Below are 14,065 nucleotides of genomic sequence, written 5' to 3'. Positions count from 1 at the left end.
CACACAAAAGAAATAGAGACACATAAAGTATAGATAATAGGAAAATAATGTGTACAAACGGTGGCAAGTGTACAGTGTAGCAAGTGCCGAATACTGCAGATAACTTCATTTTGCAATATAAATCGTGGTTTAAGAGGAAAATTACAGTAGACAAATTTTTTCCAGTTTTTTTTCTAGGTTAGAGTCGAGAATAAACAAAAAACAAAAAAAATCAACAGCACGTAACGTCTACTGGCGCATTTGAGTTGTTTAGTAAAAAAATCTAAAAATTTTATGAGTTTCTACTTTATAAATTGATTTTTGATGACAATTTTTTTATGAATGAATAAAATAGATACATTTTATTCAATATGCGAATACGATGGTATTGAACTTGTGACAATACCATGGTATTCGCGCAACTATACTTATATTTACAAAAACGTGATAACAGATGACATGATTCACCAATAATAAAAAATTGGTTGTCTTTAAAGTCGGTTTAGTGACGATAGTTGAACGTGACAACGTCCGATTGTGCTTCTTTGTCGCTCGTTCCGCGCTCTCGCTCGCACTTCAAGCCTTACATGGAACGCCTCAGAGCGTGGTAACGCCACATGAGTAATGTTTTTTCGTGCGTGCAACCGGATCTATCGAATTATAAGACGTTGTCACGTCAAAAAACCTTTTCGTTCACAGTACGACCGCATGATAAACATGTGCCAGCCGACCCACAAGCGATACAACGTGGCGATCACAAAAGTCCTCGGGAAGTACATGGAAGCAATAGTCGTGGATACAGAGAAGACGGCCAGGAGATGCATCCAGGTGTTGAAGGAAAGGATGCTGGAGCCTGAGACTTTTCTACCCCTGGATTATATACAGGCGAAACCGCTGAGAGAGAGACTGCGGTGAGTTTAATGTTGGAAAGAGAAAGAATTATAAGTAGAAGACAAAAAGATAATGTTACTAGCTTTCCACCGGCTTCGCCCGCGTTTTCAAAGAAAAACCCCTGGGATTTCCGGGATAAAACCTAATATGTGTTAATCAAAGTTACCCTCTATATGCGTGCTAAATTTCATTGTAATCTGTTCAGTATTATTTGCGTGAAAGAGTAATAAATACACACATACACATGAGGATGTGTGTGTGTTGTGAGGACAAACTTTCGCATTTATAATATTAGTAGGATAAAGATAATGAAACAATTGCAATTAAATTAAGAATTAAAGATTGTATACGAGATAGAACATAAAAAAGTAGAATTCACGTAACAAATGCAATTAAAACAGAACTAAAATTAATATGAAAGTAGAGATAAACAATTATAACATTGAATGATTGCTACTTTAATAAAGGATTGAAAAAATATGTAAAACATGCATAAGGTGCTTAGGAACGTCCACAAAATGCAATACTTGTGATTTGTCTAAAGCTTTCGACTGCTTGGAATATAAAACTTCATTAAGAAAATGAAATATTTTTAGACTTATGAATACCTTTCAAGATCTGATAGCCTTTTAATTAACTAACTAAATATTAAAGTTTCATTAGAGAAAACTGACCGGATACGAATAATTCAAACGGGTGTCCCACAAGGTTCCATATTAGGTCCACCATTATTTCTAACCTACACCAACGACATTATTTTCTTCCAGCGACATAAAAGAGCCGAAAAACGTCAAGTTATTATTCGACGTGCTCCGATTCGAACCCGCAGCCATTCATCGTGCGGTATTATTTGTTACAAACAACGCGCTCGTGTGCGAGACGCCGGAGGACGCTTCACGTGTCGCGTATGATCTTGATAGGAACAAGAACAGCCGATATGATGTGAGTACACAAACAATAATAATATTTTTTTGAAGTGTTGGAAAAAAATGAGTGAAGAATGAGTTCTTTATCGGGGTTGGAAAAAAATGAGTGTAACATTTTTTCGTTACGCGTGACATTTTTCCGTTACGCGCCATCTTTTTCTTATCCCTACCACGCGTGATACGACGTATTTCTGTAAAGTTGCATATAGTAAATTATTTATTGAAAAATAAGGTCATAAAGAAGTTTCACTTCTTATGTGTGTGAACTAGTACACGCAAACATTTTTTTCCTTTTAAATCAAACAACCACCTATCTAATTTTAATTTTTATGACAAATCCTTTCCCAAAGGTTGCCTGGCAGACATCGCTTATAGCGATAAGGCCGCCTATTTAACATATTATGATTTTCCCTGTGCTGTGATCCTAATCACCATTATATCCCCAGGCGTTGGCATTAGACGGTACTTTCTACCAGAAGTCTGGGATCATTTCCGGCGGTTCGCTCGATTTGGCGCGAAAAGCCAAGCGCTGGGACGAGAAACACTTGTCGCAGTTGAAGGCTAAAAAGGTACCTTTAATTTTTTGTGTATGAATGGATTTTTGAAGTGAAAACTTCTTAACGACGTTGAGCACTTTTTCTGTAATGGGTATAAAATCTTAAACTCACGTCAGGACACGTGACCTGATCGAAAAAGCGAAGACGGATGGATATCAAACTTGCTCAACGTTAATAATCAAGTTTTCACTTCTGCCGGCACTCCCGGAGTGCAACCTGTCTTTTTTTTTATTGTGTACAGAAAGTTAATTATTTACATGAATCTTCATTATTTTAATCTAGCTGTGCTTCGCGGTTTTACTCGCGTTGCTCCGCTCCTGTTGGTATTATCGTGATGATATATAGCTTTCCTCGGTAAATGGGCTATCTAACACCGAAATAATTTTTCAAATCGGACCAGTTCCTGAGCGCGCAAACAAACAACCTCTTAGTTTTTATAATATTAAGTATAGATTTTATAACTATAGTAGAGCCATTTTAATAGGTAACATTTGACAGTTCAACAAAATTCAACAACGTAACCTAGTAACGACAACATAGAATAACATGATATTTCGTTTTGTTAGAACTGCACATTTGCTTAACTTTTTTCAATTACGACCACATATCTCTTATATATAAAAATGAATCGCAAAATGTGTTGGTAAGCGCATAACTCGAGAACGGCTGAACCGATTTCGATAATTCTTTTTTTATTATATTCCTTGAAGTACGAGGATGGTTTTTATGTAGAGAAAACGTAAATATGTACCACGGGCGAAGCCGGGGCGGACCGCTAGTTTATAATAATAATGATTAATGACCAATACATGTAATTTTAAGATTTCATTTTACTGATAAACCATTCTAAACATAATAAACAATTTCTGAATTGAAGAACTGACGTCGCTACAATTTTGTGTCAATAAACCTTTTTTCTTTTTAAATACCAGAGACGTTACTCTAAAAATCGAAATCTGACATCTAGAATCGAATGCATTGATTACTTGTGAATAAAAATCATCATAAATTAATAAATTCGATTGACAAATGTTTCAAATCCGTATCGATTAATTCACTTTAATCGATGTTTTTAAGCAGGTTACCTCTCTTCGAAGATAAAATTGATAGACGTCAAATGTTGCCTATTAAATTGGCTCGACTATAATATTATAAATTTGTAATGACAATAATTTTGTTATCTGAATTCGGGCAATTGCGCAAAAATATGCGGGCAATCACCAATGCTCGCTCTATTCCAACATTAACAGCCAAATGTTCATATATATTATTTTATTTCATTATATTTAGTTATTTCTTTTTTCCTGCTAAAATCTCCCAACAAAATATAGCGAAAGTCGCTCCAGTTAATATAAAAATGCCAATATGTTATATGACCTATTATTTTTATTAAATTACTTTAAATCATTTAAATAGTTAAGTCTACACTAAATTACTATTTACACAAAATTTTTAAATAAACTTACAATTAATATTTATTTTAGTTCATGCTATCGATGTCACATTTAGTTGCTTTATATCCGTTAACATTCCTCACGAACACAGCCATACCGTCATAAGACGATATTATTGCACAAAATAATCTCCACTCACCCGCAATTTTTTTTATTTTTTTTTTGTCAAGGTGTACAACTTTATAACACTATTGTGAAACGTTAGAATAATTGAATTGTAAAATTCTTTGGGCTAAACTGTACATTATAGGGCGTGGAGTTGAGAGTCGTAATTTTTTTTGTGGTTAGCTATTGTCCTATGGAACCTAAATCTGAAATTTCACAGCGCGAAAACTTTTTGTTTTTGAGTCACGAATTTTTGAAAATCGGAAAATTTTACTCCATTTTATCTTTGAAACGCGAACTTACTGTTATGACAGTGTCAAATTGACCTACAGCGATTGTCAAAGGCGTTTCATTTCAGGTAAAACATTTCTATCTAACAAAAAAAATATTATAATTTAAATTTTATTTATGAAATTTGTATATTTTTTAACAACAACATTAAAAATAATTATTATTAAGTATAGTTTTTGTAAAATAGATTAAATAAAATAAAATTATTAATATTCGCAATTTATAATTTAACAAAAATATTAATCGAAGTGTCTAGTCGTCCCCTAAACGGATGAATAAAATAAATTAGTCGTCCGATTACCGGATGAATAAAATAATTTAATCGTCCGATTATTCGGATTACTAGATAACCTTTTAACACTAAAGCTAGTTGGGTTGGACTAAAGCAAAGGGGGCGCAGGACTTTTGATGGAGTTGGTGTCATTTTAAAACCTATTTATTATTGTTTTATCGTAAAGATAACGCTAATATAAGCATGTTTTATAGGAACAACTTTTCTCTAAAATCAAAAATGGCGGAGATATTCACCCTCAATTCGTTAGGTTAGGTTAGCCTTTAGGTTAGGTTAGGTTAGGTTAGGTTTCTTAAAAAAAAACTACACAGAAATAGGAGCCCCGCGAAGCGGGGCTCCGTCGACGCGCAAAAAAAAATCTAGTTTAGGTTAGGTTAGCCGTTAGGTTAGGTTAGGTTAGGTTTCTTTAAAAAAAAAACTACACAGAAATAGGAGCCCCGCGAAGCGGGGCTCCGTCGACGCGCAAAAAAAAATCAAATACCTACGTGTGTTGTTTTATCGTAAAGATTACGCTAATAAAAGCATGTTTTGTTGGGGCAACTTTTCTCTAAACTTGATAATTACCAAGATACATGACGGATTGTAAAATGTAAATTTTTTCAATGATGGAATATTATGTATTCAATATTAAGCTGCGAAAGTCCGAATCTAGCTAAAAAACGTTACGCTAAAATAAGCATTGCATTATCATAAGACTTGCCACAGAACCGAAGCTGTCAACCCCGAATTCCACGTGGTCTTGTCTGCCCTACCCCTAGAGTGTATGTAAAAAGCCGGAGGCGCGGAGGGAGAGCAGCCCTCGCCCGCCGTGACAAAGCTCGGGAGCCGTGCGGAGCGGAGCGGCTGAGGCTGGTCGCCGAAGGCGACCAATAAGCTGAAGCTGCGAAGTGGAGTGCGGGCGACCGTGCTTTGTCACGCAAGGGCGGAAGGGCTGCACTTCCCGTAGCGCCGGAGCTAAGGCAGTGTCTGAGACAATATAAAAAAGACATGAGGAGATAGGGAGAGGGTTAGGTTAGGTTTTATCATCAATCATCAATAATTTTAGAGAAAAAGTTTTTTTTATAAAACATGCTTATTTTAGCGTTTTGAATAAAAATTATGTATTTTATGATTCCTATACAATTTTCACTTTAGATCAAAAATTTTCTAAGTCCTTACTTTGCGCCCCCTTTGCTTTAGGCGGACCAAAACTTAATTTCTAAATATCTCGAAAACTATTAATTTTCGCGTCCCCCCCTTTACAGGGGAAGTTCCTAGTACCCACCCCCCCTCTCTCCACCCCCCACTACCCCCAAATTCCACGCCCTATAATGTACAGTTTTACCATTCTTTGAAATAAATGTCTCTAAACCTATTTACTATATTTTTTTATCATTTAACAGGAGAAACTAACCGAAGAACTCCGTGAGTCGATGAAGAAATCTCGCAAAGAGTCGGAACTGACGACCGTCGACTCGCAAATACGGGGACTTGAGTCGAGGCTGAAATACGCTCTATCAGATAGGGATGCTACGGTATGTATGTACAGATAAACAGATATAACCACGATTACAGACAAACAGATACAACAAGATTAACATAGTATAAAAAAGTCGCTTTCTCTGTCCCTATGATATATATGCTTAAATCTTTAAAACTACGCAACGGATTTTGATGCGGTTTTTTTTAATAGATAGAGTGATTCAAGAGGAAGGTTTTAGTATAAAATTTATTATATTTTAGAGAAAGCGAGCGAAGCCGCGGGCGGAAAGCTAGTAAAAAATAAAAAGCCTTTATTGTTGATCTTCAATTTAATTTACATTTAAGTGAGTTTAGTTCGGCAAACAGTAGTTACTTGACAGATATATTGACAATAAATACCACTAACAATCTTTTCATTCAAAAATGAAACACTACTCAATGTCTAGCTCTTTTGTGGACTAAATTGCTAGAATGACATTTAAAAATATTTTTCTTCTGTGAAATCAAAATTTAACTGGTTTAAATAGCGCATCAAAACGTAGCTTGAATCATCAAAATCAAAGCAGCAATTTGTGAGAACACAAAAGATGAATGTAAATAATTGATTTCAGCTGAAACAAATCAAAGCGTTGGACGCGGAACTCGCTGATCTGGAACGCAAGATGGATAATTTCGGCGTAAGTAATTACTTAGTATTGTACAAATTACAAAAATTACAATAAATAAATTCTAAGTTTACATGTTATACACAAACTATGACAACTTATGATAATTTGCTGTTCTTTTAATAATAATTACGATAAAAGTCTATTTCGGAATTTCTGTTGAGCAAAACCTTCTATTAAGTAAGTATATTATATTATGACTCAAAGTAAATTTTTTGTAAAATTTCACTTTCTACGTTGATAATGATATTTTTTGTTGATCCTTCATGTAAGACTTGCTAAACTTAATTATTGAATAATTTAAAAAAAACCTGTCCAAAGACAATTTCAATTTTTTCTTGACGAGTCTAGTTTTGTAAACTTGCATGTGACTTCACAGTCACGCTAACGCACAGTAACGCACAGTAACGCAGCTAAGTTAAAGCTACACAGTCAAATTTGAAACTTTATAATAACCTTAATTAAGATCTTGTGCGAATAAATACTAAATAACAACTAAAGTAATATATTTTCAGCCGCAAATTGAAGAAATAGAGCGCACTATATGCGCACGCGACGCTAAAATACAAGAGATCAAAGAGAACATGAACAATGTTGAAGATGTGGTGTTCCGCGCCTTCTGCAGGGACATTGGGGTTGCCAACATACGGTATTTATTTATTTATTTTCTACTAGCTTTGTCTCTAATGTCACAAACTATCTCTGAATCCATTCAGTGGATTAGGCATGAAGACGAGACAGACTGACAGACATACAGACAAAATTACTTTCGCATTTATAGCTACGATAGAAATCCATATCCTATGGAATAGCAGAAATATCTGAAATTCATTAGAGACTTGGGTTCGCTTAAAATAACTTTTTAGCTTGTAAGTAAAAACTTTAGACTTTTTTTCTCAATATAAGTGTATAGTGCAGTCACGATCCTATCCTGAGTGTTTTATATAATAATAATTATTATTTTTTATTCACAGGCAATATGAAGAACGTGAACTCCGTGCGCAACAAGAGCGTGCCAAAAAGCGTATGGAGTTTGAGGCGCAGATCGACCGCATCGCTTCCAACCTTGAGTTTGAGCGCTCGAGGGACACTCAGAGTGAGTTATGTTTGTTTATATAGGTTTTATTAGGGATTTGGTCTTTTTTATTTCAGTTGATTATAATAATAATGTGCGCCCAGCAGACGTGTTTGAAGTGAAACTTCTTTGGCATAATTCTAAAATACCAAAATCGTCGCCTTACTCCATGACATGACGGTATCGCCACGACGCGTCCTTGAAATTTTACTTTCTAATTTTACTCTCTAGATATTATCCCTTTGAAATCGGTCCTTCGAGTTTTTTAAATAGCATTTTAAATTGTTTGCCTTGTGGTATTTCCATTTAGAATGAAGTAGTCTTCCTCTTTAAACCATTTTTTCGAGTTACAGCGAAAGAGTTATCCTGTCCGATTGGTCCTACGAGCCGGATCTTTCGCAAGATTTATTTAAAAAATTACTGCTTTATTAAACTCGAGATGTATGTGACAGAGAACGTGACGCGTTGGGAGCGCACGGTGCAGGACGGCGAGGACGAGCTGGAGGCCAACCGGCAGGCGGAGGCCAAGCAGCGGCAGGACATCGACCGCGAGCTGCGCCGAGCAGAAGCGCTCAAGGCGGACCGCACTGCTGCTCGAGCAGCGCTGGACGCGGCTGAGGAGCAGGCCACGCAGGTATGAGCTGTGCGGGTGCGAGCTGTGCCGTGCGGGTGCGAGCTGTGCCGTGCGGGTGCGAGCTGTGCCGTGCGGGTAAGAGCTGCACCGTGCGGGTGCAAGCTGTGCCGTGCGGATGTGAGCTGTGCAGTGCGGGTGTGAGCTGTGCCGTGCGGGTGTGAGCTGTACCGTGCGGGTGTGAGCTGTAGCGTGCGGGTGCAAGCTGTGCCGTGCGGATGTGAGCTGTGCAGTGCGGGTGTGAGCTGTGCCGTGCGGGTGTGAGCTGTACCGTGCGGGTGTGAGCTGTAGCGTGCGGGTGCAAGCTGTGCCGTGCGGGTGCGAGCTGTGCCGTGCGGGTGCGAGCTGTGCCGTGCAGGTGCGAGCTGTGCCGTGCGGGTGCAAGCTGTGCCGTGCGGGTGCGAGCTGAGCCGTGCGGGTGCAAGCTGTGTCGTGAAGGTGCAAGCTGTCTCGTGCGGGTGCAAGCTGTGTCGTGAAGGTGCAAGCTGTCTCGTGCGGGTGCAAGCTGTGCCGTGCGGGTAAGAGCTGAGCCTGGCGGGTGTGAGCTGCCCCGTGCGGGTGTGAGCTGTGCCGTGCTGGTAAGAGCTGTGCCGTGCGGGTAAGAGCTGTGCCGTACGGGTGCAAGCTGTGTCGTGCGGGTGCAAGCTGTGCCGTGCTGATACGAGTGCAACAAACAAGACAGTATCGTTTGGTCCTTCGAGCCGGATCTTCATTGAAAATCTTGGCCAAAATAGCTAATTTCAGTATTATTAACCGACAGTAGCCAATTTCATTATTATTACCGGACAGGAAATATTATGTGCTACAATTTGCACAAAAACAGTGCACTTCGATAAGAACTAGTAGATTAGACGCAGAACCATCACTAATTCGTACTTTTCGAAACACAGCGCTCTCCAACATTCCCTTCTTCTTTTATTCTGGTTTTGGTAAATTATTGGTTAGTTTTTTTATGGTAATTTGTATACGCTATTTTATGTATAGTATACAAGTATACATACAGTGTCCAGAAGTGTATATATATTGTATACAGTCACTTATTATACAATTTTCTAAGTGTATTACACAGTAATTCTCACTATAACACGAATTATTTCTCGTCCACAGGCTCGCAAAGACCTAGCGAACATACAAAAAGACATAGCAAGTGTTCAGAAGCAGATCGCGGCCATCGAGTCGCGCATCGAGACGCGCAAATCCGACCGACACAATATACTGCGACAGTGCAAGGTACAACTCAAACTCAAACTTACACTCAAACTCAAAAAAAATTCATTTCAACTTTTAATAATGAATTAGTAAATAAACCAAACTATTTGTGTTTTTTTACAAATGTTATGAAAAGCATTTCTTCATAGATCGACGATATAATAGTACCCCTAATGGAGGGTAGTTTACATGACACGACGGACGAATCCGAGCCTTCTTCTATGTCGTCCTCGCAACGCACCACTCGGTAAGTGGCTAAATAAGATATTTTATACGTGTTTTCATTTATTATATGTAATCTATTAAGCTCCCTAGCAGACCCTGTCTCGTGAAAGTATTGGTCCCTCGAGCCGGATTTATAACAGTAACTACATTTATTTAATATTGTTATCAACTTTTTTTTATGAACTATGTATAAATATAGTTAATAAAAAAAAGTAAATGTTTACTAACTAAATGTTTACTGTACAAAATTGTGCAGTAAACATTTAGTTTTCTCTGAATTCCACAACATTTCATAAAAAAAACTATCGTCTGTCTCATACATTTTGTGGTCCTTCGAGCCGGATTTCAACCAAATATAATTAAAATTTAACTTTTTCGTAATTAACATTGACTGTTTTCTGAGTAACTACCACTTTTTCCATGTATATTTAGTGTTTTTACTAATCTATATAATATTTAAATCTATCTAGGATCCGCGTAGACTACAGCATGCTCTCTGAAGCGCTGAAAGAACTCGAGGAAGCCGATGAGATCAAGCGCAAAGCGGACAAGCTGCAGAAGGGCATTAATTCGCTGCAGAACACCGTTGATAAGATTCAGGCGCCGAATATGCGGGTAGGTCACTCACTCACTCTCCAATCGTACATTCACTCACTATCTCACTCATTCACAAATCATTCACTCAGTCACTCACTATCTCGATTACTTGTCAACCATTCATTTGGACAATTACTATCTCACTTGGCAATCACTCACTCAGACACTATCTCACTCGCTCACCAATCACTCACTCACTCACACAGTACAGAACACAGTTGACAAGATATACATACAGGCACCGAAGATGAGTCACTCACTCAAGAACATTTGTACTAGATCGTAACATAAAATTTGGTCACTCATAACTTTTATTTTTTCAGTCATCTATTCACTCACACACTTACTAAAGCAAATCATTCATTCACTTAGTTTTTTAAAACTACCTCAAATATATATTTCTATTTTATACGTTTTTAATTCCAGGCAATGCAAAAACTAAATGAAGTGCGTGAAAAAGTGAACGCGACCAACGAGGCTTTCGTAGCAGCGCGCAAAAGAGCGCACAAAGCTAAATTAGCTTTTGAGAAGGTAATTAACATTAGAAAAAATTAATTAGGAAGGTAAAAAATATTGGAAACGTTATAATTGGATTTGGTTATTTAATTCGGACAATAAATTCATCTCAATATTATTATAGTGTTGAGGGATTTGTCTTAAATATTGTTATTTTCAGGTGAAAAAGGAACGTCACGACAAATTCATGACGTGCTTCGAACATGTAGCCAATGAGATCGACGCTATATACAAGGTAAAATACTGCTATAATAAAAAATATCTAAACAACTTACTACTTCATTTAACTTATCTTTTCTAGCCTGCTCATTGTTTCACTAATTCTGATATTTTGTTGAACAAAAATGTAATTTGATATACTTGTGTTCCCAATTCCTAAAAAAAATGATATAATATAAAATATATAACATACTATTTAATTAACTTACCTACCTTAACATGTTCAGGGTAATTATTTCTTATACCTTATTCTATAAAAAAATAATTGATGTACTTGTTGTTTCCATTTCCCAAAAAAATGTCTTAACATACTTTTTTTACTTTACCTATCCTGTCATACCCACGGTTTCATTAATTCCCTTTCTACACGCAATATAATTTAATATTTGTCATAATTCTCTCCCAATATACTAATAAATATTTATTTTCTAACAGGCATTAGCGATGAACCAATCTGCGCAAGCGTTCCTCGGGCCGGAAAACCCGGAAGAGCCATATTTGGACGGAATTAACTACAACTGCGTAGCGCCCGGGAAACGATTCCAGCCGATGTCCAATTTGTCCGGGGGAGAGAAAACTGTCGCTGCGTTAGCGCTGTTGTTCGCTATACATAGGTAATTAATTAATATTTCTTTATAATAAATGGTGGGTGTTCCGCAAGGGTCTGTGCTGGGGCCATTGCTATTTGTTGTATATCAAAGTGGTGATTGTATTGGTTATGAATATTTAATAATGAATTATAATTTAGAAATGAACAAATAACACGTTGGACATTATTTATTAGTTAATAAATAAGTAAATCGGTTGGTGTGCCGCAAGGGTCTGTGCTGGGGCCATTGCTGTTTGTTGTGTATGAAAGTGGTGATTGTATTGTTTGTAAATTAAATTTTGGTATAAATAATAGTGTAGAAATTAACAAACCACACAAAGCGACATTATTAATCAATAAATAAACTAGTTGGTGTGCCGCAGGGGTGTGTGCCAGGGCCGTTGCTATTTGTTGTGTATGAAAATGGTGATTTTGATGTTAGTGATTATTTAATAATGATTATCGCACATTCCAAATTATTTATTAACAAAAAAGTCGGTCGGTGTGCCGCAGTGGTGTGCACTGGGGCCTTTGCTATATTTTGTGCGTATATACATATAAGTAGATTTTTAACGAAAATTTATGTATTTTGTTTTATTCTAGCTATCAACCGGCGCCATTTTTCCTTCTCGACGAGATCGACGCAGCCCTCGACAACACGAACATCGGCAAAGTGGCCGCTTTCATTCGCAGCAAGAAGGGTTCTCTGCAGACCATCGTCATCTCGCTCAAGGAGGAGTTCTACGGCTGTGCCGATGCGCTTGTCGGCATCTGCTCTGAGGTCTGTCTGTCTGTCCTCATAATATTAAAGAGTTTAGTAGTTCTAAATTTAAAACTTATATAAAAATGTACTAGTTCAGAGAGCCTACTACAGTATTAAGGAATATATGGACGATAAAAACCCATGGAGGGTTGTCGCGTAAAAACCACAGGACAGTTCTTTGGCACATTACATATTACTAATGTTACATATGAATTTTGTAAAATTAAATTGTAAAACTGACATGATTAAAAAGAGCAAATATGGAGTTTCTTGCCGGTTCTTCTCCGTAGATACTGCTTTCCGAATCGGTGGTAAATGTTAAAAATATGTAATGACGCAAAAAAAATGCTTCTAGAAGAAGTCTAATTGAATAAATAAATGTTTGAGTTTGAGTCTGTCTCTCTGTCCGTCATTCCGTCTGACGTCACACGACGTATACATGACGTCATAATTTTAACACTAACTATAACCGCCGGTGTTTCATCGGTTAAAGCTATTGTTAACGTTAAATAACTGTCAGACACATTTGAATTCAGACTTTAATAACTATCGCTAAAAAATACGCTGGTGCAGCCCATTTCGTTGTAACTGTTACTGTTATTATTAAATTTGACGTTAACCTTAACTATAACTAAAATACCATAGTGATTAAAAATGATTTAAAACTAAAATTAAAATTTAACTTTGTTTCAGCCCGCGGATTGCCTCGTCAGTGACGTCATCACACACAGCCTTGAAAACTATCCAGATTAAACATTTATGCTTATTTAGAATAAATTTATTTTTCCAGTATGATTTTTTTTATTTCTAATCGTGTTTTAAGTTAAAAATAATTTTAAGTTTTAGTTAAGGTTTATGAACTCAGGAATAATTGACTTTCAGTTTTCTCATTTAATCTAATTATTTGTGTATTTTTGTGCAACGAAACAAGATTGTTTTGGCATTTTAAAGTTTTTTGTTTAAGTTGAAAAAAAAATTAATAGCTCACAAAATATTTATTTGATGATTATTTTGCCGTACTAAGTTAAGTTTATAATAAGCAACGTATGGTAGCGATTCATTTATATAATGAAGTAAGAAGTTAAAATATTTTTTTTTTGTAAAATGACTTTGTACTGATTCATTTGAACTATATCCATGTCATATATTTTAGTTACAATAATGTTTGTGTTATCTTTTTCATTATTACGAAAAAATGTTATGGGAAAGAGAAAGATAAATATAAGTTTAGTTAAGTCGAGTGTTAAGGCATTGTAATGAAACACCAAGATTTGTATCGATCTGTTTATTTACAATAAAATATCTTAATTTTACATGTTGACTTTTATTTACTCACAAACCTAACTACACTGAATTGCTTCCAAATAAAAATACACAAAATAAACTTAAAAACACACAAATTAGAAAAATTATTACATAGAAGAATGTAAAAAGTACACTAGATTATTATAACTTTGATTTCATAAATGAACAATAATTTCATTTTAAAATTCGTATATAATCAAAATACAGTATTTCTCAATTTCCTAAAAAAAATTTTACGACTAAAATCGCACTGTTAGGTAAGCTGTGTCCGCATAGCGGGTTTTCACTGCGCGGATTTTTTTTGTCGAGTATTAA

General features: G+C 36.3%; 1 protein-coding gene across 1 annotated transcript in view; it reads left to right on the top strand.

Moving 5' to 3' along the window:
- The window catches only part of SMC1 (structural maintenance of chromosomes 1), a 33,179-nt gene extending 19,421 nt beyond the window's left edge, over positions 1-13,758 (top strand). The window contains exons 12-27 of the mRNA XM_090108547.1: positions 679-890; positions 1,638-1,812; positions 2,243-2,365; positions 5,878-6,009; positions 6,568-6,633; positions 7,137-7,270; positions 7,596-7,717; positions 8,149-8,330; positions 9,435-9,557; positions 9,686-9,783; positions 10,232-10,376; positions 10,785-10,889; positions 11,035-11,109; positions 11,529-11,707; positions 12,286-12,463; positions 13,139-13,758. Of these exons, the coding sequence (XP_089964673.1) occupies positions 679-890; positions 1,638-1,812; positions 2,243-2,365; positions 5,878-6,009; positions 6,568-6,633; positions 7,137-7,270; positions 7,596-7,717; positions 8,149-8,330; positions 9,435-9,557; positions 9,686-9,783; positions 10,232-10,376; positions 10,785-10,889; positions 11,035-11,109; positions 11,529-11,707; positions 12,286-12,463; positions 13,139-13,198 (2,109 nt within the window). The 3' untranslated portion in view covers positions 13,199-13,758. The remainder of the gene's footprint in view (positions 1-678; positions 891-1,637; positions 1,813-2,242; positions 2,366-5,877; positions 6,010-6,567; positions 6,634-7,136; positions 7,271-7,595; positions 7,718-8,148; positions 8,331-9,434; positions 9,558-9,685; positions 9,784-10,231; positions 10,377-10,784; positions 10,890-11,034; positions 11,110-11,528; positions 11,708-12,285; positions 12,464-13,138) is intronic.
- Positions 13,759-14,065: the final 307 nt, after the last annotated feature.

The sequence above is a fragment of the Colias eurytheme genome, chromosome 13, assembly GCF_061535395.1.
Source record: "Colias eurytheme isolate Ceu_HAF_F1 chromosome 13, ilColEury1 Martin Lab GWU primary, whole genome shotgun sequence".
In the NCBI taxonomy this organism is placed as follows: domain Eukaryota; kingdom Metazoa; phylum Arthropoda; class Insecta; order Lepidoptera; family Pieridae; genus Colias; species Colias eurytheme.
The sequence above is the reverse complement of the archived record's forward strand: the minus strand, read 5'-3'. Positions and strand labels throughout refer to the sequence as shown.